General features: G+C 42.9%; 1 protein-coding gene across 1 annotated transcript in view; it reads right to left on the reverse strand.

Moving 5' to 3' along the window:
• Positions 1–24,109, reverse strand: part of KREMEN1 (kringle containing transmembrane protein 1) — a 63,509-nt gene that overhangs the window by 9,055 nt on the left and 30,345 nt on the right. The window contains exons 4-5 of the mRNA XM_029232226.1: positions 14,287–14,411; positions 7,729–7,882 (exon numbers count right to left, since the gene is read on the reverse strand). Of these exons, the coding sequence (XP_029088059.1) occupies positions 7,729–7,882; positions 14,287–14,411 (279 nt within the window). The remainder of the gene's footprint in view (positions 1–7,728; positions 7,883–14,286; positions 14,412–24,109) is intronic.

The following is a 24,109-nucleotide window of genomic DNA, read 5'->3' on the forward strand; positions in this document are numbered from 1 at the left end:
GGAGGGAGCAGGAGACTCTCTTGTTCCTGTCAAAGTAACCAGGGAAAGACTCATTGCTTCTGGGGGAAGAGCAGAGGCAAAAGCCATCAGCCCCTGGTTGCCTTGAGCCCCAGGATCCTGGACCAATGCCAAGCAGAGGTCTGCTACCCAATGGAGGGGCAGGAGACCCTCTTCTTCCCGGAAGCCCCCACAGATACAAGGCAGTGCTCGGCTGCCGGGAGAGGGGTATTTGGGGATGCTGGAAAGACCCCATCCCTGAGGCCCAGTGACACGACGTGTCTGAGATGGAGGATGGGGCAGGAGAACCAAGAACCCCCAACCACACCACGAGCACAGCGCCAAGTTACAAGCAGCAGAAGTCTACCATCAAGGGAGGGGAAAGGTCACAGGCAAGGAGGAACTGCTCAAAGTTGAGGGTGGAATGGGAACAATGAAAAAACCCCACTGGCATCCCAGGCTCCACACTGAGCACGAGGTAACAGCAGCCATCATGGGAGGAATCTGAAGGTTGACATGCACTGCAGGTGATGACAGGAACAGGGAAACACAAACCCAGCTCGACCACTGATAGAAAGGCTCAATCAATCCCCACACCGAGCAGGCCTGCCCATTTCCAGGTGTAAATACACTTCCTCAGCCTCTACTATCCTTCTACGTATAGTGTACGGTATCAATACAATATTACAACGCACAAAACATAAAAGCAAGCAAGAAAGGAAAATAAAAGACACTGTCGGGACTTCCCTGGTGGTGCGATAGTTAAGAATCCGCCTGCCAATGCAGGGGACACGGGTTCAATCCCTGGTCCGGGAAGATCCCACATGCCGTGAAGCCCCCATGCACTACAGCTACTGAGCCTGCGCTCTAGAGCTTGCAAGCCACTACTGAGTCTGTGTGCCACAATCACTGAAGCCTGCACGCCTAGAGCCTGTGCTCCGCAACAAGAGAAGCCAGCGCAATGAGAAGCCCACGCGCCGCAACGAAGACCCAAAGCAGCCAAAAATAAATTAATTTATATTAAAAAAAAAAGACACTGTCAAGAGATAAAACATCTGGTAATCATTTCACAATATATATACATATTGAGTGATTATGTTGTACACCTAAAACTAATACAGTGTTATATGTCAATTACATCTCAATTTTTAAAAAAGGAGATAAAACAATCCACAGAACCAGACTCAATAATGACCCAGACATTAGAACTACCAGACAGAAAATATCTAGGGGAAAAGATGGACAACATGCTTGAACAGATTGGAAATTTCAGCAGAGATATGGAAACTACAAAAAAGAGTCAGATGTAAATTCTAGAAATAAAACAAACAATATTAGAGATGAAGAATTCCTTTGATGGGCTTAGAAACAGATTACACACACTGAGAAAAGAATCAACACGCTTGAAAATAGGTCAGTAGAAATTATCCAAAATGAAACACAGAGAAAAAAATAAATGAAAAAAGCAGAACAGAGCTTCCAACAGCTGGGGCACATATCAAACGGTCTAACAATATATAACTGGAGTCCCAGAAAGAGAAGAAAAAGAGAATAAGATAGGAGAAATAGTTGAAGAGATAATGGCTAAGAATGCTCCAAAGTTGATGAAAGGTTATTTAAGAATCTCAGCAATCTTCAGGCAAATAAAACAAAAATTAAAAAAACAAAGGGAATTCCCAGGAGGTCCAGTGGTTAGGACTCGGCACTTTCACTGTTGAGGGCCCAGGTTCGATCCCTGGTCCGGGAACAAAGATCCCACATGCCGTGTGGCATGGCCAAAAAAAAAAGAAGGTGAAATAAGGCTTTCTCAAACAAAAGCTGAGAGAAGCCATTGACAGCAGACCTGCATTAGAGAAAATGCTAAAGGAACTTCTTTAGGCCGAAAGAATATGATACCAGATGGCAAATAAGAACATGAAAAGATGTTCAACATCATTAGAAATTATGGAAATGCAAAGTAAAACCATGAGTTACCACGACACACACGACAGAATGGTTAACATTAAAAAAGAGACAATACAAAAGTACAGGTGAGGATGAGGAGCAACTGGAAATCTTATATCTTGTCAGCCAGAGTGCAAAATGGTATAACCACTTCAAAAAACAGCTGGCAGTATCTTATAAACGCTGAATATGCACTTAGTGTATGGCCCAGAAATGCTGTAACTCCTAGGTACTCACCCAAGAGAAAGACAAACACACGCTCACACAAACACCTGTACATGTGTGTGTACAGCAGCTGTACAGCATCTTTATCATAGACTGATGTTTACCGATTGGTAAATGATGAATGAGCTGTGATACATTTGTACAAAGGCATGTTTCTTAGCAATAAAAAGGAACTACTGAAACAACACAAGTGAATCTCAAAAGTATTTTTCTAAGTGAAAGAAGCCAAACGCAAATGTTTAAGTACTGTATAATTCCATTTATATGACTTTGTTCAGAACACAAAACCATACAGATGGAACACAGGATCAGTGGCTGCTGAGGGCTGGGGGTGGTGACCACAAAGGGGCACAAGAGAGGTTTCTGAGGTGACAAAAATGTCCTATATTTCGACTGTGTACATATTTGTCGAATCTTACTGGACTATGCAACTAAAAGGGTGACTTTACTATATGTAATTTCACCTCAATAAACCTAAATTAAAAAAATAAAGATTCCTGGGTTCTAATCTTGACTTTACCATGTACTAACTACAAATTTGAGCAAGATACTTATCTTCTGTATACCTCAGTTTCCTCATCTATAAAATGAAATTAGTAGTAGTTTCTCCCTCATGAGGTTATAAGAATCAAAATGAGTTGATGCATGTAAAGTGTTTAGTATGAGATCTGGCACAGAGTACAAGCTCAGTTACGTGTTAGTTATTTTATTATTATTATTATTATTTGAAAAGAAAAAAGTGTCCAAGTTAAACTGATGTTTCAACAGCAAAGGCAGACAAGCTCAGAAATTTCGGTTCCTAGATGCGTGCCATGCTGACAGTACATCCAATTCAGCAATTTTGAGAATAAGCACATGACATCTATGATGGATTATTAAAGTTCAGTGATAATTCAGGATAAAAGGAAACTTACATTTCGGATATTAAGGAAACTTAAAACTTAAGAATATATTCAAGATCTTATTTTTTGAAGGGGACATTGACCTGACACACAACCTAGGATGTGTCTTTCAGTCCGTGCATGTCATTGTTTAATTGGAAGCATTTTTTTCCCTTCAGTGGCATATAAAATAATGTTGCATCTCACAACTGATGGCATCTTGGAATCTATGAAATACAATTACTAATACAGTCCCAGCTGTCAGATCCTACATGTCCTTAGGCCCTCAATCTTTTTCACCATTAATCTCCTCCCTTCCCACCAAAATGTAAGTTCCATGAGGGCAGGATCTCTATCTGTGGGACTCTGGGCAAGTTACTAAACTTTTATGAGCCTCAGTTTTCTTGTGGGGCAAGTAAAGATAACAGTACCTGCTTCACAGTTATTATGAGAATTAAGGGAGAGAATGCCTGGGAAATGGATAGCACAGTGCCCTGTAAATATAGGTGCTCCACTAATGTTAACCAAGTAAGACCCAACTTATATGACTCACTTCTCCCTTCAGTGCCTAGAAGCTGAGGGAGGCCAAGAGGGCTGCTTGGGCAGTCCCTGTGACCTGTTGCTGACGCCGGCCTATCTGATCTTCTGTTTGGTTCTGTTAATTCAGTACGTTTAACTCTGGGGGCAGCAGAGGCTCTGAAGCCTTCATCAGCGCCACTTTTACACAGAGAACACAACCTACTTCAGCAACCTCCCTAAGCTCATGAGAGCCTGCTGGAAAATCAGTCACAGAGCCTGTGACAAATCACTGGATGTGGCAACAAATACTGAGCAGAGAGCTTCCGCCCGCTGCCTGAGTAGTCTCTCTCCCGAGGTGGTTGTTCTGAGACACAGAGACTGAAACCTGGTCCCTTTCTCACATCTAACTCTCCTCCAATCTCTTAGGAGAGGCACCTTTGCCCTCCCAAATTATGGGATAGTCTGCAGTCACCATCTCTGAAATGCTCAGCCTCATCCACTGGATCATAAGGATCTCCATGAGGCAGTACTTAAGCTCTTTAAACTATTTTACTCCTAACAGATGAAACTTTACAGATTATTTCTACAGTGCTGCATTTTGTACCTTTCTTTACAAAGCTGTGGGGTATGAATTATGAGTTGGCTGCTGTCAGGGGCCCCTGCCAGTCAACACACATCGGGGCCTCTGAAGACTGGAATAGGCAGCCTCTCAGTGCCATTCTTTTTAGTCCTCGAGGGCATGGAAGCCAGAGGGGGCAGTTAGAGACCTGCAGAAGGGGCCAGTTTGATCATAATCTGAACAACCGGGCAAACTTTGTTCACATACTTTTTTTTTTTTTTGCGGTACGTAGGCCTCTCACTGTTGTGGCCTCTCCCATTGCGGAGCACAGGCCCTGGACGTGCAGGCTCAGCGGCCATGGCTCACGGGCCTAGCCGCTCCGCGGCATGTGGGATCTTCCCAGACCGGGGCACGAACCCGTGTCCTCTGCATTGGCAGGCGGACTCTCAACCACTGTGCCACCAGGGAAGCCCTGTTCACATACTTTTAAAGCATTAAACTGGATCTGGTATTATGATCTATTTTGTTATTGTTAATAAAAGGGATTTTTAGCTGCTGAAAATAGAAAAATAAAAAACTGTGGCAAACCTGAGTTTGAATCCTGACTCTGGCACTTATTAGCTTGGACAAATTATTTAATCTTTTGATCCACAGCTTCCTTATCAACTGGGCTGTTGCAAGGATTAAATAACAAAATAAACAAGTGCCCCAGCATCAAGTCTAGCATGAAGCAAGCACTCAATAGAGAGCAATTATTTTCATCATAATTAATTTGTCTTAGGGCACTTTTGTGTGAGGCCCAGTGCTAACTCCTAGATATATTTCTAGTACCAAAGATGATACTTGGTACAAAGATGACTGACTTTAAACCAAATTATTTCCATTTGACGCTCCAGTAGAGGCACTGTGCAAATAAAACATAATTTATCTGCCACACTGAAGATACCCAATAAAAATGTGCTAAATGAATGAAAGAGTATCATATAAAAACTACACTTATTTTTATTGATATGAAATTCACCATTTTAACCATTTAAAGGAGTACAGTTCAGTGGTATTTAGTTCTGTCACAATGTTGTGCATCCACTGCTACTATCCAATTCCAGGATATTTTCATTACCCCAAAAAGAAAACCCATACCTCCTAAGCAATCATTTCTCATTCCTCCCCTTTCCCCAGCCCTTGGCAACCATTAATCTGTTTTTTGTCTGTATGGATTTGCCTATTCTGGACATTTCTTATCAATGGAATCATTAAACATGCGCCCCGTGCGTCTGGTTTCTTTCACCGAGCATCACGTTTTCAAGGTTCCTCATGTTGTGGCAGGGGTCAGTAATTCATTTCTTTTTGGGGCTAAATAATATTCCATTGTATGGACACACCACATTCTGTTCATCCATTTGTCAGTTGATGGACATCTGGGTTGTTGCTACTTTTTGGCTGTTACGAATAATGCTGCTATGAACATTCATGTGCAAGCTTTTGTGTGAACATATGTTTTCAGCTCTCTCGGGTATATTCTTAGGAGTGGAATTACTGGGTCATAAGATGATTCTGTTTCACGTTTTGAGGAACTGCCAGACTGCTTCAAAGGAGCTGCACCATTAACATTTATACCAACAACGTACAGGGTTTCAATTTCTCCATATTCTCACCAACACTTATTTTTCATTTAAAAAAATTAACACTATATTCTGTTTAAAGTAGAAAAACAGGTAGTGAACCCACACACCCTGCTTCTGTTTACTGTCTATGCCCACGGCTTGTTGGTGGTGTGAGTCCTGGCAAGTTATTTATCCCCTCCACAACCTAGGACTCTCTTCCTCTCCACAACCTAGGACTCTCTTCCGTAAAATGAGAGGGATAATAATGCCTTCCTCAGATGGCTGCCAGGAGGGCCCAACGTGACAATTCTTATAAAGCCTTACATACTAGGGACTCAGTATTTTTCTCCTTATTTTTTTTACTTAAGAGTATACCAGGCACTCTGTAAGGTCAGCCAACATACTCTCCTGGGTTGGGGTGTTGAGGCAGAGGATTTTATAACAATGAACTCTGGAGATGAAAGGCTAAATGGACGTGCAGCACATATTATTTGCCAACTATTCTCCCTTAAACATTAGCTGAGGTGCAGCCTTTAACAGAGGTACTAACACTGAGCAAAACAGGATGTATAGGAAGCCACTGGCAGTCTCCAATGGGCACACAACTAAAAAGACCAAAAATTAACCACGTGAGTTCTGCTCGCCAATCCTCCCGCTGTCCTCCCCCCACAAAAAAACACATTTTTGACAGTGTCTAAGCTGTAACCTGCGAAAGCATCAGTTATAAACTCGGGCTGGGTTTTACAGACACCATACGTAGTGGCTGAATCATGTCCTCCAAAAAGATATGTTTAAGTCCTAATGCCTGGTGTCTGTGTTGGTGACCTTATTTGAAAACAGGGTCTTTACACATGTTATCAAGTTAACTGAGGCTGTACTAGATTAGGGTAGGCCTAATCCAATGACTAGTGTCCTTGTAAGGAGGCACAGAGGGAAGTCAGTCACGTAAAGAAGACAGAGACCGGAGTGATGCAGCTACAAGTCAAGGAATGCCGAAGACTGCCAGCAATGACCGGATAGTAGGAAGAGGCAAAGGAAGATTCTTCCCTGGAGCCTTCATAGGGAACATGGCCCTGACAACGCCTTGATTTTGGACTTCTAGGCTCCCAAACTATGAGAGAAGAAATTTCTGTTGTTTGAAGCCACCCAGTTGGTGATAATTTGCTATGGCAGCAGCCCCAGGACACTGACGCACCACATGACATTCTGGCTTAAAACTGAGCCACTCAGCCTAGTCAAGATGTCAGCATCTAATCCAGCCTGGGGACTAACAACACTGTAGACTCTACAGTGTATCTCAGTAAGCTCAAGCCTTTCCCTTCGTCTGCCTCATCTGTGACTATCTCCTTTCTGCCATCTTAAAATCTGGCGCTGCACTGGTACGAGGGCGCTTGCAAAGTCTCATTACCACCGCGTAGATGTGGGTGGATTACGGGGGATCAAGTGGGCCAGCGGTTGAAGAGGTCAAGGTCCCAGGCCATACCCCGTTTAGATGCTCTGCCCTGGCCAGCATCTCACGGAGTGGTGGGTCAGGGAGGAGACGGGTGGGTCAGGGCACACTCAGTACCAGGCCTGGAAAGACAACTCGAAGCTTTGCATCTCTTCTCTGCTCTATCACAGTAAGATATAAATCTCAGATGCCTCAGAAAACACTAAAAGGGCTTGCAAATTACATTAAACAAGAGGATCTTAAAGCTGGTACTGAACCATTACATCAGTGTCCCTATTATCTTTTCTAGGTTGTCTGAGCATCTCACAATAGGCCAGGGCACAACTGTAAGTAATTACTTGTTAAACGTCTGTGCTCCCTTCTAGAGTCTTCTGGTTCAGTGCTGTATCCCCAGGGTCTGGTCAGTGCCTGCCTGGCCTGCAGTAGGTGCTTAATAAGTATTGCCAAGTGAATGAATGGATAACGGGGAGGGAGGAAGCAGGGGCAGGCTGGTTCCCCTGGCCCAGGGTTCCCGTGCCTTGGACAGTGCCAGGCACAGGGCATACTCACTGTCAAAGACGATGATCCTGCCATCGCCCCCACAGGGCTGGGTGTGATCCCCGAAGCAGACGCTGTTGCACTCAGTACTGGCTGCCTCCCCGTACTTCCAGTAATCAGGACTGTTTCCACAGAAGCAAGCATAGCCTGACTCCATCCCGGCAAACTGCCATGACAGAGAAGCAGCACTTGGTAAGCGTCAGTCAGGGGTGTCGGTGGCCTGAAGGAGCCTGGCAGGTTTGGCCCCCAGCAAGCAAGCACTTCGTCTTCCCAGCCCATGTTCCCCAGGGACCTCTGCCTCATCCCACCCTCACCACACTTCATTACATGTAGACTGGTAACTACACACCACCATGGTGCTTCCCCTTCAGTAAGCATCCCTTATTAATGTTTGCATTTCTACTGTATTTAAGTAAGTTAAAGGCAGGGGGGAATCTCATTAACTTGAAACATTAATAATAATAACAGCTAAACATTTTACTGAATGTTTACTATGTGCCAGGTGGTAAATGTTTTAAAGCTAGTACTCACAGAAAACTTACTCTAGGCCCCATTTAACATTTTTATTTTTTATATTACCATACAGTACGACTATTTATATGGTACACAGTCCTATGAATTTTAACCTATGTATAGATTTGTACACCCACCACTACAATCAGGATACAGAATAGGTGCATCACCCCAGGAACCTTCCTTGTGCTATCGCTTTATATGATAGTTCTCCCTCTAGAACCCCTGGCAACCACTAATTAGTTTTCTACACTATAGTTTTATCTTTTCGAGTATGTCATACACTATAGACTGAATGCCCGTGTCCCCCCCGACCCCCGAAATTTATATGTTGAAAGCTAATTCCCAATGTGATGGTACTTAGTGGTGAGACCTCTGGGAAGTGAGGGCTTGCTCTCATGAATGGGGTTAGAGCCTTTATAAAAGAGACCCCCTTGCCCCTTCTGCCATGCGAGGACACAGTGAGAAGATGGCCATCTATGAACCAGGAAGCGGGCCATCACCAGACACCAAATCTGCCAAAGCCTTGATCTTGGACTTCTCAGCCTTTAGAACCATGAGAAATAAATGCTTGGTTTAAGCCAACCATTTTGTAACAGCAGCCAGAATGGACTAAGACACTGTATACTGTACATGGAATCGTATAGTATGTTATGTTTTGAGAGTGGCTTCTTTCACTCAGCATAATGTCTCTGAGGTTCATCCAAATTGACGCATGTATTTTATAATTTGCTGAGCAGTAGTCTGTTGTACGAATGTACCACAGTTTGTTAATCCATTGGGTTGTTTTTAGTTTTTCATAATTATAAAATAGAGCTGCTATAAACATTTGTGTAGATTTTTGTGTGAATATAAGTTTTCCTTTCTCTAGGGTAAATACCTAGAAATGAGATTTCTGGGTTGTAATTTCTCTACAACCTCACTAACACTTGCTTTTGTCGTTTAAAAAAAATTACAGCTGTCCTAGGTTATTTATTATATGAAGTGGTATCTGATTGGTTTTGATTTGCATTTCCCTAAAGACTAGTAATATTCAGCATCTTTTCATGTGCTTACTGGCCATTTGTACATCTTCTATGGAGAAATGTCTATTCAAATCCTTTGCTCATCAGGGCTTCCCTGGTGGCACAGGGGTTAAGAATCCGCCTGCCAATGCAGGGGACAAGGGTTTGAGCCTTGGTCTGGGAAGATCCCACATGCCTGGAGCAACTAAGCCCGTGAGCCACAACTACTGAGCCTGCACTCTACAGCCTGTGAGCCACAACTACTGAGCCCGTGTGCCACAACTACTGAAGCCTGCGTGCCTAGAGCCCATGATCCGCAACACGAGAAGCCACCACAATAAGAAGCCTGTGCACCGCAACGAAGAGTAGCCCCCGCTAGCCACAACTATGCCGTGGAGCAACTAAGCCCATGCACCACAACTACTGAGCCTGCACTCTACAGCCTGAGAGCCACAACTACTGAGCCCTCATGCCACAACTACTGAAGTCCGCGTGCCTAAAGCCCATGCTCCACAACAAGAGAAGCCACCGCAGTGAGAAGCCTGTGCACCGGCAACAAAGAGTAGCCCCCCGTTAGTCACAACTAGAGAAAGCCCATGCGCAGCAACAAAGACCCAATGCAGCCAAAAATAAATAAATAAATAAATATTTTTAAAAAAAATCTACAGATCGTTTGCTCATTTTTTAGCTGGGTTGCTTGTCTTTTTATTGTCACATTGTAAGAGTTCTTTATATATTCTGGACATTAGATTTTTATTCAGATATATGTTTTGCAAATATTTTCTCTATTCTGTGAGTTGCTTTTTCACTTTCTTAATAGTGTCCCTGATACACAGACGTTTTAAATTTTGATGAAGTCCAATTTACCTATTTTTTCTTTGTTTGTTTGTGCTTTTGGTATCATAACTAAAAAAACCACTGCCTAATCCAAGGCCATGTATATTTGTACCCATACTTCTTTCTAAACTTTTATAGTTTTAGCTATTACATGTAGGCCTGTGATCCATTTTTAATTAATTTTCATATGTAATATGAGGTAGGGGTCCAAATTCATTCTTTTTCCATGTGGATATCCAGTTGTCCCAGCACTATTTGTTGAAAAGACTATTCTTTCCCTATTGAATGATATGGCACCCTTGTCAAACATCAATTAGCCCTGGGACTTCCCTGGTGGCCCAGTGGTTAAGACTTTGCCTTCCAATGCAGGGGATGTGGGTTCGATCCCTGTTCAGGGAGCTAAGATCCCACATGCCTCAGGGCCAAAAAACCAAAACATAAAACAGAAGCAATATTGTAACAAACTTAATAAAGACTTTAAAAAAATGGTCCACATAAAAAAAAACTTTAAAAAAAATCAATTGGCCTTAAATAAATGTATGGGTTTATCTCTGGACTCTAAATTCTATTCCATTGGCTTATATGTCCATCTTTATGTCAGTACTATAGCTATTTTTTCAGTAGTATAATTTGAAGTTATGATGTGATGTAAGGACAGGGGTTCCTGTTTTTCATAAAGAGCTCCAGTTCTCCAGAACCATTTGTTGAAAGACTATCCTCTCTCCCACTGAATTACCTTGGCATCTCTGTTGAAAATCAATTGTCCATCTAAGTGCAGGTCTATTTCTGGACTCTCTATCCAGTTCCATTGATCTATAACAAAGGTTGGAAAACTCCTTCTATAAAAGGTCATACAGTAAATGTTTTCAGCTTTGTGGGTCACACGGTCTCTTCTCAATGACTAAACATGAAAGCAGGCCTGGACAATATATACAGGAATGGGTGTGGCTGTGTGTCAATAAAACTTTTTTTTTTTTTTTTTACAGAAATATGTGGGTGGTAGGATTTGGCCCACACGCCAAATCTGACTCATGATCTATGTGACTATTTGTATGCCAATACTACTGTCTTGATTACTGTAGCTTTACAGAAAGTCTTGAGATCATGCAGGGCAAGTCCTCCTAGGATGATCTCTTTAAAAATTATTTTGATTATTCTAAGTTCTTTGCCTTTCCATATAAATTCTAGGATCAGCTTGTCAATTTAAAAAATCTGGTATGATTTTGATTAGGATTGTATTGAATCTATAGATCAATTTGGGGAAAACTGACATTATAACAATATTGAGCCTTCTGATCTATGAACAATGTCTATGTCTCCATTCATTTAGATCGTCTTTAATTTTCCCTTGCCATGTAGTATTCAGTGTATAGGTCTTCAATATCCTTTGTTAAACTTATTTCTGTTATTTATGCTACTGTAAATGGCATTTAAATTTTTGTTTTAATTTTTAAAATAAAACTTTAATTAAAAATTATTTTTAAAATTAATTTTTAAATTGAAAATTTATATTTAATTGTTCACTTTTAGTATATAGAAATGCAACTAATTTTTGTATATGACCTTATAAACTGCAACCCTGCTAAATCTACTTATTAGTTCTAATAGCTTTTTCATAGATTCCTTATGTCTACATACATGATCATCATGTCCATAAATAAAGAAAATTTTACTTCTCCCTTTCCAACCTACATGCCTTTTGTTTACTTTTCTTTCCTTATTTTATTGGAAAGGACCTCCAGTACAATGCTGATCAGAAGAAGTGGCAGTGGGCCTCACTGTTTGTTCCTGATCGTACATGTAAAGCACTGAACCTTTCAGCACTGAACATAAATTTAGCTTTAGCGTTTTTGGTAGATGCTCGTAATCAAATTGAGGAAGTTCCCTTCTCTTCCTAGTTTGCTTATGACTTTTCTCATTAATGGGTGTTGTGTTTTCTCAAATACTTATGCTGTATTTTCATTTTGAAATAATTCCAAACCTACAGAAAAATTGCAAGAATAATACAAAGAACTGCCCTTTCCCTCTCACCTAGAGACCCACATTCAAGTTGGCAACTGCCTTTGTAGAAAAAAAACTGCCTTTGTAGAAAAGGATCCAATCCAGCATCACAGACATACTTAGCTGTTGGGTCTCCTCAGTCTCCTTCAATCTGGAATAGCTGCAGGCCTTCCTTGACCTTTGTGACCTTAACATTTCTGAAGAATAAAGGCTATTTTGTAGAATGTCCCTCATTTCAGTTTACCTAGTGTTTCATGCTTATATTCATATTACGCATTTTTGGCAGACAATCACCAAAGTGATGTTATGCTCTTGACAGGTCAGGTGAGACACAATGTCTAGTGGTCCCATCACTGGTGATACTAACTTTGATCACCTGCATATGGTAGTGCACGCCAGTTTTCTTCACTGTAGAATTACTTGTTTTCCCTTTATGGTAGTATTTTGTGGGGAGATCTCTGAAGCTATATAAATATCCTATTCCTCACGCAACTTTCACTCACTAGTAAAACTTTTACTCCCCGTCCATGAGGATGTGGAATATTTACATATCTTGATATTTGTTCTCTGAATCAATTATTACTATGATGGTGGCCAAATGGTGAATTTTCTAATTCCATCATTTCTTCTACATTTATTAGTTGGCATTCTCCTGTAAGGAAATGCTTTTCTTCTCATTTATTTGTTCACTTTTTTTTTTAACATCTTTATTGGAGTATAATTGCTTTACCATGGTGTGTTAGTTTCTGCTCTATAACAAAGTGAATCAGCTATACATATATCCCCATATCTCCTCCCTCTTGCATCTCCTTCCCACCCTCCCTATCCCACCCCTCTAGGTGGTCACAAAGCACCAAGCTGATCTCCCTGTGCTATGTGGCTGCTTCCCACTAGCTATCTATTTTACATTTGGTAGTATTCAGTTATTTTTTTTACATCAGCGTGAATTTGCAGATTCTTATTTTATTTAATGGAGTATATTTATTATCCTTATTATTTGTTTTGAAGCTCAAATTATGTTAGATTTAGCCAGTGGGAGTCCCTCCAAGTGGGTTCCTGTGTCCTTTTGACAAGTCCCTCACATTCCTTACTTTCTTGTACAAGATGTTTCAGGATCATCTTGTGCTTTCTCAGAAAAAAAAACCCAACAACCTTATCTTGCGATTTCTCTAGAATCAGCAATTTTCTCCAAGGAGCCCTAGTTCTTTTTAATGGAGAACAGTATTTATAAACGAAGATATGAGTGCTAAATGTGACCTTTACTACCAGTGTGGCACTGTTCCCAGGCCTTTTCAGTGGACAGACCTAGGAAATATACATGTATATACATACATACACATACACACACACTTTTATAGTTAAATTTACTTCTCTATATATATGTATCAGAAACCATGCACTATACTAATAACTTCAATCCCTGTCCAACACTATAGACTTCATTCCAGTTTTCCCTGGCTTTCTTCTCTAATAATGAGAAACCTGGCTCCCATTATCCTCAATATAGTTACTTATACGCTCAATCTTTTGCAAGCAACCAATCGCTTGATCACGTTGGGCTAACTGCCTTGCTCAGCTACCTGCCCCACAGAGACCCTGAACCCTGCCAGTCTATTCTCCTCGCTTGGGCCTGATTAATGATCTTTTGACTGAAAAAGGAAGGAAGGAGGAAGGAAGGAAGGAAGGGAGGGAGGGAGGGAGGGAGGGAGGGAGGGAGGGAGGGAGGGAAAGACTTTTCTTTGATATAATAAACAAGAGCATTACTGAACCTTAATGGCCGACGAATGAGTTTCAGATAGAAGAATGGATAGGAAGGAAAGAAACTATTTTGGACTGGTGTCCAGGCTAGGGCACCCTAATGTATCAAGGAAGTAACCACTACCTTGGCTTATTCCCAGATCCCCCAGGGAGCCAGAGATGTCTCTGCTCATAACATACAGGGGCTCAAGGACACATGTAACTGTGCTGGAAGTCAAACTGGGATGCAGATATTGGTGCTTTTCCTCCCCTTTTCTCGCAGTCTTTGGACAGAGTGCTGCCTCACGCCCTTGAATCCCAAGCCTCACTCTTCCTCCAACTTCTCCTTGGCAGAAAAGTATACAGTCATATAGCTTCACAGGTTGTTTTTTAAAGTTTATATGTTTTAAAGGTATCTTAGCAGAATGCACTTACACCTTTATCTTTTTCTATAGATACATAGCCACAGAACCATTACCTTGAACCTTTGACTCCGACAAAAACTGATACAAGTTTGTATGGTAAGTCTGTTAGACGTTTTACTGGCACCAGTTAGAGGAGGTGGGTTTCCATGATCCTTGTAGCAGCCAAGGTTTCCAGGCACTGAAGAAAAAAGAAAAACAAAAGAACTTTACAACATCTGGCTGTGAACACCAAGAGGGAAAAGCGTGTTGTGTCAGGTACTCTCATCTCAGCCACCATTTCCACTCCTAAGGTGCAAATGAATAACAAGCAATAAGCTTTAAAAATGGAAACCTTGGGCTTCCCTGGTGGTGCAGTGGTTGAGAGTCCGCCTGTCGATGCAGAGGACACGGGTTCGTGCCCCGGTCTGGGAAGATCCCATATGCCGTGGAGCAGCTGGGCCCATGAGCCACGGCCGCCGAGCCTGCGCGTCCGGAGCCTGTGCTCCGCAATGGGGGAGGCCACAGCAGTGAGAGGCCCGCGTACCGCAAAAAAAAAAAAAAAAAAAAGAAAGGAAGCCTTAGTGTCCTCTGCTAGCTGCTATGTTTTTGTTTTATTTTGACGAGTGAGGCCCATATAACTAAGCCTAAGAAATTTTTCACCTGTTCAATATTGATAGAATTTAGTATTGATGAGACCTAGGAATAACTTCCTAAAAACAGAGAAGCTACAATATGTAAATTACGTTTCAGAGTCACTGGACAGCAAAAAAGCCCTTGGAAGCCCACCATCCTATGCCTTATGCCTCCCCTTGTTTCTTAAAAAGCCCCGCAAGTTGGTTTAACCAGGTCCTTTGGTGAATGTATTAGTTTCCTATTGCTACTGGAATAAATGACCACAAATCTAGTGGCTTAAAGTAGCATAAATTCATTATCTTAACAGTTCTGGAGGTCAGATGTACTAAATGGGTCTTCTGGGGCTAAAATCAAGGCATCAGCAGAGCTATGTTCCTTCACAGGCTCGAGGGGACAACCTGTTCCTTGCCTTTTCCGTCTCCTAGAAGCTGCCCCTATTCCTTGGCTTGTGGCTGCCCCATCCCAGCCTCTGCTTGCCCCCCTCTGCTTCTATCATCACATCACCTTCTCTGACTCTAGTCCTCCTGCCTCTATGTTACAAGGACCTGTGTGGTTACACTAGCCCACCTGGGTAATTCAGGACAATCCTCCCCATCTCAAAATTCTTAACTTGATCACATGTGCCATGTAAGGTAACATATTTAAAGATTCTGGGGGTTACAAAATAGACATTTTGGGGAAGGAGATTATTCTGTTTACCACAGTGAACATATTAGTGTTTCACACAATCAGATGGTCTGGTCTAGTAGAAAAAGCTGCAACTGAGAATAAGGAAACCTAAATATATATACCAACTGTGGTAGACAGCTTTCAAAGACGGCCCTCCATGATCCCTACCTCCTGGTGTTCATGCCCTTGTGTGATCCCCTCCCCTTGAGTGTGGGCTGGAAGAGTGACTTGCTTTCGTCCAACAGAACGTGGCAAAGTTGATGGGATGCCACTTCTGTGATTGGGTTACAAGAGACTGTGACTTTAGTCTTGCTAGTAGACTCTCTCTATCGCCCTCTCAGCTTATATACTTTGATAAAGCAACATATCATGCCCAAGATGTCATATGGCAAGGAACTGAGAATGGCCTTCAGCCAACAGCCAGCAAGGAACTGAGACTTTCAGTTTCTGCAAAGGCTGAATCCCACCAACAACTATGTATGCTTGAAGTAGATCCTTCCCCAGAGGAACCTTCAGAGGAGATCCCGGCCCTGGCAGACACATGAGAGACCTTGAAGCAGAGGACCCAGCTAAGCCATGCCCAGATTTCCTGGCCCACAGAAAGTGTGAGATAATAAACGTGTGCTGGGGCTTTCCTGGTGGTGCAGTGGTTAAGAATCTGCCTGCCAATGCAGGGGACATGGGTTCGAGCCCTGGTCCGGGAAGATCCCACATGCCGTGGAGCAACTACGCCCATACGCCACAGCTACTGAGTCTGTGCTCTAGAGCCCGCGAGCCACAACTACTGAGCCTGCGAGCCGCAACCACTGAAGCCCGTGCGCCTAGAGCCAGTGCTCCGCAACAAGAGAAGCCACCACAATGAGAAGCCCATGCGCCGCGACGAAGAGTAGCCGCCGCTCGCCGCAACTAGAGAAAGCCCACGTGCAGCAACGAAGACCCAACACAGCCAAATAAATAAATAAATAAAAATAATTTTTTAAAAAGTCATTAAAAAATGTGTGTTGTTTTGATTCATTAAATTTTAGAGTAATTTGTCATATAGCAATAGACAACTAACACACCTATATAACACATACTAAATATATGCTCATTGAATGAAGGAATGAATTTATTGTGAGCCATGGACAAATCAACCTCTCTGCCCCTTAGTTTTCCATCTGTGTTATTAATTTATGAATCACTTCACTATCAGATGAAGCCCTTTCCCTACGTTCTCTGTTTGGCTCCTCACAGTTTACATAACTACAGCTATAATAAGACATGAATGAGGCCTGGTCCTAGAAGCACTTCTAGGTCAGTCAAGAGTTATACATTATCCAATTCCAAAGTGAGACATATAGATTCTTAGGAAGCACTTTTCCTTTACGTTTAAGACTGGAGAACAGCATGGTCCAGTTTAGTAAGCTTTATATCCAAACTAGTTTTTGGCATATAAAAATATACATATATATATATATAGGTATATGTGTGCATAATATATATATGTACACATACACACTTTTTAATTTCTGTCACCATCTACATCTAACCAGCTCATTTTAAATTGGCAGGAAGTTAACTCAAAGAGTCATCCTTCCCCCCTAAGCCAAGTGGTTACCCTTCTCCTTTGCATCACACATGGTTCAAATATAACAAATGTGGCTCACCACACAAATGTTAAAATGCATCTTTCGAAAACAAACCAAATCTCTATAGAAGCAAATGCAAACAGAAAAGCTCTAGGCAGTAGGAGTTCACAGTGTTCAGTGGGGGCCTAGCTTGGGAATGGCTGGATTTTAGAGTTTAAACAAATGCAGTGAGTTAAGTAAGCATCTCTAGTCGGAGGCATATCATATAAGCCAAGTTTGTTAAAGGGGCTTTACATATGGAAACCTGAGCCATGCGTTTAATGGTTTTTAATAAGAGTTACTTGATCGTGATCGTCTTGGTCACTTACTCTGATTTCTCTCTCATTTATTCCATTATGTTCACAAATAAGCATGATATTATGTATTCATTTATAGACAGCCCAAGGCACATAATCATAAATGTTAAGATTAGACATAAACAGGGTCGTAGTTTGCATTGATGCAGCTGGAACCTATAAGCTTTATTCACAATAATTCGGTGAGCAAATCCAGGCAGCTCATGTTCCAGTGGGGCAGTGAGGTCCCAAAGCGCACCGGGAGGTAGATCACTGGAAATCAGACCACACCATGCTGCTGCTGCTCCACCCCTCTGAATACCCATGGCCTTAGGTATCATCCTTGACACCCAAGTCAATCGCTTGCCAGACACTGCCAATTCTACCTCCTAAAATATTGCAGACACCTGTCCACGTCTCTATCCAGCCTGCCATTTCCCCCGTTTAGGCCACCGTTCTCCCACTCAGACTATTCCATCGGTCTATTCCATTTCCCTGCTCCTAGGCTCACCCTATTCTAATCTAGTTAGTACACTGCAAGCAGAGTAATCTTTACAGTACATTCCAGGCAGAGGAAGGCCAAGGGCAAAGGCCTAAGGCAAGAACAACCTTGGCCTTTGCAGGAACACAAAGTAGTTGAGTATGACCAGTGAAAGAGAGGGAAAACCAGCAGGAGATGCAGAGGTATGCAGGAGCCCTGCCTAAAACCCTCAAAGCTCCCATGCTGCCCTTCAGGATAAAGTCCAAACTCTCTCACATGGTACACAAGGTCCTGCCTGATCTGTGCTGTTCCCCTACCCCACCCCCATCAGCATGACCCCTCTCTCTATCCCTCGGCTCACATTCTATATGAAAGCCAAGATAAATCATAGTGCATCTGCAAGTTTCCCACCTGCACATTGCTCTATGGCCTCTGGACTTTCTTACAAAAGTCTGTTTCTTCTGCTTAGAATGCTCTTCCCTGCTTAAGATTGCAGCCTGAGCATCATTTCCCTTGGGAAGCCCCATGGGCCTCCCATCATCCTCCCATCCCACAAAACAGGTTATACGCCCCTGCTGTGTAGTCCTACAGCAGCCTATGCTAAGCTTGATTCTAAACACTTGTTTATGTGTCTCTCTCCCCAGTTAACCATGAACAACTTAAGGGTAGGACTGTACCTTCTGCCCACTTGTATTCCCAGGGCCTGGCATGGTCCTAGCCATACAGCAGGTGCTCTAAAACTGTGTGCTGAGTGAACAAATGTGTCCCACATTGCCAGCTGAACTCATGGAGAGAGAGAGGTACCTCTTAGGCAGCAGGGAGTCGAGAGAGCAGAGCAGAGTGAAAGGCAGAGCTGATCTGCATCACGACGTCCACTTACAGCCAGTACCCATTGGTTTTGACTCCTCTCTGTCCTCTTTGACTATCTGGAAACACCATTCCAGATAACCAAGTTCTCCATTAAAGGTTAACTTTAAAACTTAAAATTCTATCTTTATCATTTTGGATGAAACTTTTCTAAAATGCATTAGCTATTTTTTTTTTTAAAACTTAGTTTAACTTACGTACTTTAAGTTTTTCTTGGTGGCTTGAGGTCACCAGATGTACGTCACCAAATGGTCCCAGACTGGTGTGCTTTTGTGTGTTCCTGTGTCTGACTTTAATAGTTAATCTGTCTCCGTGGTTACTGTTGGGGCAGCTGAACCCTCAGAACATTAGAACTGGAAGGAGTCTTAGCATCTACTTGCTACTGTTCGTGCCTGTGGTCTTTGCTTATCCTCTTCTTAATTTTCTGCTTCTTAGGCTTATAAGAAAACTATCGAGCTTATTAGAACTGTGTGGAAAATAATAGTTTCTGAAAGAGGGAAGGCCTTTACCACTTCCCACTTTCGGCTGGCCATACTGTAGCTCGGGGTTGTTTTTTGCTTGCTCACTTACCAGTTCTTGGCAACGTTCTGAAGAGCACTGGTGCTACCATCACCTGTCCAGAAGCAGCCAGCATTTTGCAGCATTCACAAATGTGGGCTTTCGAGTGAGAAGGACCCCAGGCTTAACTCTGGCCCCTCCACCATGGCCTTTCTAAGCTGAGGTTCGTCCACAGTGGAATGAGGAACAATATGGGCCTCAAAGGGTTCTTGTGAGAATTAAAATTAGATAATGTAAATAAAGTAAACACCACAAGGCCTGGCAATGTAGTATGTGCTGAATAAACAGTGTTTGTTATCATTATATACAACAAGGCTTTCATCATTTACCACAGATTAGCCAAAAATAAATAAATTAATTTAAAAAAAAAAAGAGTAAAATAGCATTGACTTAAAAGATAAAGTCAAAGGCAGCCACCTTGGAAAACTGGGTTTGATTCTAGATATTAAAATATTAACCTCTTACATCTGGCTAGATACAGTGCACTGCCATGCGAGCCTTTCACATGAAACTCAGGTCCCTTTCAAGAAGGTGGGACAGGTGATGTGCTTCCTAGGTGACTGAGAAGCTGCAGTTCAGCAAGGTTAAGGGCCTTGCATGGGGACACACAAGATGGAACTAACTGGAGAGCAGAGGTCAGCTCTAGAGTGGCAGATTCTCACTCCACGGTATTTTTCTTGGTGTCCCTGCCCCCCCCTTTCCTCATGGGGACAGTCTGGGAGCTAAACGAAAGTGACTTCCTGAGAATAAGGACTGAATCTGCAAACACGCAGTCTCTCAGCGCCCTGTGTCCCACAAGGCTGGCCTCTGAGGGCTGTCACTGCCTCTGACTCGCACTGGAAAGTGTGGCTCGAAGTCTCGCCAGAGAAGACACGTACGTCATTGTCGTCTTCAAAAGCATGACTAGTCAACTGAGTGGATTTCCAGACTGTGTCCCACCCTTAGCTCTTCCCAGAAGCAGGGAGGAAAAGTCAATTTGAAAAAGGATATTTGTCCTCAGATTCCGTTTTACTTTCAAGACCACTTTAAAGTCCTGTTGCTTGGTCATGCATTTTTTTCTTACCAAAGAGGCTCCAACACATTCAATTTTTAAAAATCATCTTAAAATATAAATGGACCCCTTGTTTATCATACTTGATGCTTTAAAATGTGACAGTTAGTTACCAACAACCTCTTCAGATGTTCAGAGTTCCTGACAGAGATAAAAGTTTTAGAGGTGGCTGAGGGAAGATGGTTCTCTCTTCGGATTAATCCAAGAACTATTGTTCTTTTACTACCACAAGGAACTGTTGGGAAGCAACCAGGCAGGCTTCCTAAATAGCCATTACATTTGGATATAACTGTGGCCTCATTGTGAAGGTGCTAAACACACCTCCATGGGGGCCTCCACAGCCAACAGCCCTTTTCTGAGAACCACTGTCTCAGAGGACCTGCTACCTGCTACCGTAACTGCTGCTGGGTGGGGACAGGCCAAAGAACCCCACCCATCCTCTGGCCACAGCTGACTCCCACTGGGGCCACCAGATCCTCTCTCCCAGGAAGGTGGAACTGGATTCCAGTAAGTGAATTACAGGCACTGGACTTGTAGGGTTCAGTCAAGTAGGGATTAAGGCAACCAGCCACGTTTGGAGCACGTGAGTGGATGAGTGAGCTGATTCTGTTGGTCCACAAAGAGGAAGAAGAATGGACACCATACTGAGAGAGAGGCATAGACGGGAGGCCATGTGGCCCCAAAGAGAAATGGCAAGAATGGGTACTTCCTTCCCAGGTTCTTGGGACACAGGTATTGACTTCTGCAATATACTCCCAGTGTCCTTCCAATAAATAAATCTCTTTTGCTCAAGTTAGCTTGAGTGAGTTCTATTCCTCGCAATCTAACAATTCCTGACAAACACAGAAAACATGGCTTTTATTGTACAAGCTCAATCTGAATAAAAATCTTCAGATGGTAATTTGCTTAAGAAGAAAACATTACTGTGTTTTCTATTCCAGTGCTCTGACCAAATCTGAGATATTTGTTTAAGAAACCAGAAGCAGGGCTTCCCTGGTGGCACAGTAGTTGAGAGTCCGCCTGCCGATGCAGGGAACATGGGTTTGTGCCCCGGTCCAGGAAGATCCCACATGCCGCAGAGCAGCTGGGCCCGTGAGCCATGGCCGCTGAACCTGCGCGTCTGGAGCCTGTGCTCTGCAACGGGAGAGGCCACAACAGTGAGAGGCCCGCGTACCGCCAAAAAAAAAAAAAAAAAGAGAAACCAGAAGCAAAGTTCTACATTTTAGAACACTCTTCCCTGGCTGTACAGAACTCCTCTTACTTTTTCTTACAAATAAAAATTTGATTCTTCAGAAACCATGCAGTGACTGCTTATTTTTTTATACTACAAGAATAAAGATTTTTATTAAGCATTGTAAGTTGCATTCAATAGCCTTCACATACACCACACCACAACCCATATACAATCAGTCAAACCCAACAGCAGTTCATTCTTGCACAATCCATGACTTAAGGCAAAACTCCCTTCAACTTACAGTAAGACCCTACTCAGGTCTTGCAGGCAGGGATTGGGGAATTGCATCTTATTTCTGATCACTAATGTGTGATGAAGAGCAGCAGGAGAATTATATAAAAATGAATAAGAAGTGATTCGATTTCAAAGTACATTGTTTGGAAACATTGACAAAAACATAAAAATGATATAAGTATACCTGCTTCTATTAAATTCTTGATGGGAAAGTTCTCAAGAACAAGCAATTTGTTTCCTGCTACAGAAGGGGGGGGCGGTGACTGCTTATTTTAAATGTCATTTAACCTTGTGTGGCAGAGACTATCTTCTGTCTCAGGGACTCCACATTGGTGCCTCAGTAGTTGAATTCTCCCTTCCGTGGGAATAAGGACTAAGTACACATGAGATGATACCACTGGTGTCCTATCAGAGGACCAGCCAATTCAAATACCTCCTTCAGAGCATCAATAGGCTAAGCGTGGATTATTCCACACTCTCAGCCCATGGCTATGAGCACACTGTGCCCCATCCTGTCCATCTATAACTTCCGTTCCAAACCTGACAGCCACCAGTTTGGTCCAAGTCCTATCATAATATGGCCCCTTTCTACCTCTATAACTTTTTTTTAAAGTTTTTTTTTCTTTTTTTGGCCATGCTGTGCGGCATGCGGGATCTTAGTTCCCCCACCAGGGATTGAACCCGTGCACCCTGCAGTGGAAGCATGGAGTCTTAACCACTGGGCCACCAGGGAATCCCTCTACCTCTATAACTTTATTTCTAAACATCAATTCTCGTTTTCAGTCACTCTGATTCTTCAAAGCAGCCCTACTTATGTCTCTGAGTCTCGTTATCGACTCACCCAAATAAATAAGTAAACACCGCTTTTTCTTCCGCTTTGAAATTTTACCTTTAGGGGAAGGTGGTAAGAGTTCCTAAGGATCCTGACCCCCATATAACCCTGATGTATCACAGAGATAGTTCTCCTCTGGCAGGAGTTCCTTCTTTGAAACTTAATTTCTGGTGATATAATGCGGTAGACAGTCTCCAAAGGAGGGTCTAATCATTTCTCTCCTCCCCACTTATGTCATACATGTGTGTGACTCCCCACTTTAAACTTGGAATCAATTTCTTCTCCCCTTGAATCTGGACTGACCTTGTGACTTGCTTTGATTAACAGAATATGGTGGACTTCTGAGTTCATTTCTTAAGGGGACTGGAAGCTTCTCTTGGAAGCCAGCCACCCTAAAAGAGGTCTAAGTATGCTGCTGGAAAGAGAGGTTGCCCAGGTAGAGGCCTGAAGCTGTCTTGGATGCCCCAGCCCCAGGAGAGCCCCCAGGTGGATGCAGCCATCCGACTGAGCCCAGGTAAGAGCAGTAGAAGCATGGCCGAGCTGAAACTCAGCCAACCCACAAAGTCAGGAGAAATGACACGTTGTTGTTGTTTTAAGCCACTGGGGTTTGGGGTGGTTTCTGATGCAGTAACAGACAACTGAAACACCTTACTCGACAAAAGTTCAGTCCAAGTTCAAGAGGAATGATACAGCTGTGTCTCTGGGAAGAAGAGCTCAGTCTGACTTGAACTTTTTTTCTGGGACACCACAAATATCCCAGGCAAAGAACCACAGAGGCATCTTTTACTCTTCCTGCTGTTTCATCCCTTATATATTCCACTTGTCAAGTTCTGACTTCTTCCTAAATGCATCTTGAATTAACCCTTCCTGCACGATCTCACTGCTGCCACCACCGCCCAGGCCCTCATCTACTGCACTTAGAAATCTATACCCATTCTCTCCTCCCCAAACGTCCCTCCCCCGATCTACCCTTTAAGGGACACTGGGCTCATCTTCCTGAACGAGGGCTTTCAGCGTGTCAGCTGCCAACTAATCAGCCCTGGCTTTCAAGGTTCTGAGCCGGTTCCTCCCTGTCTGCTCCTTTCCTCAGGCATCTTGGCTCCCACCAGCGTGCATGGCAATCCCGTGTCCTTCCTCCAAGTCTCTGTCCAGCTGTTCCCTGACCTGCTGTGCCCTGACCCATCCAGCCCCACCAGCCTTACTCGATAACAATGCCTCCAGCTCCCCAACCCTCACGGAGCCCTCTCATCTTCAAAAACTCACAGCTCTCTACCTCATAATTCAATCTTATTTATATAATTGGTGGGCTGGTCTCCAATTTTCTCCTGTATTTATAACTCAGATTCCTAATTACATCTTAAGATTGAGGGTAGGGGCTATTTCTTATGTTTATGTATACTCCTTACAGGCAAGTGCTGGTGTAAAGATTTTACAG

The sequence above is a fragment of the Monodon monoceros genome, unplaced genomic scaffold (assembly GCF_005190385.1).
Source record: "Monodon monoceros isolate NGI ecotype Baffin Bay Population unplaced genomic scaffold, NGI_Narwhal_1 Super_Scaffold_1, whole genome shotgun sequence".
NCBI classification, from domain to species: Eukaryota; Metazoa; Chordata; class Mammalia; order Artiodactyla; family Monodontidae; genus Monodon; species Monodon monoceros.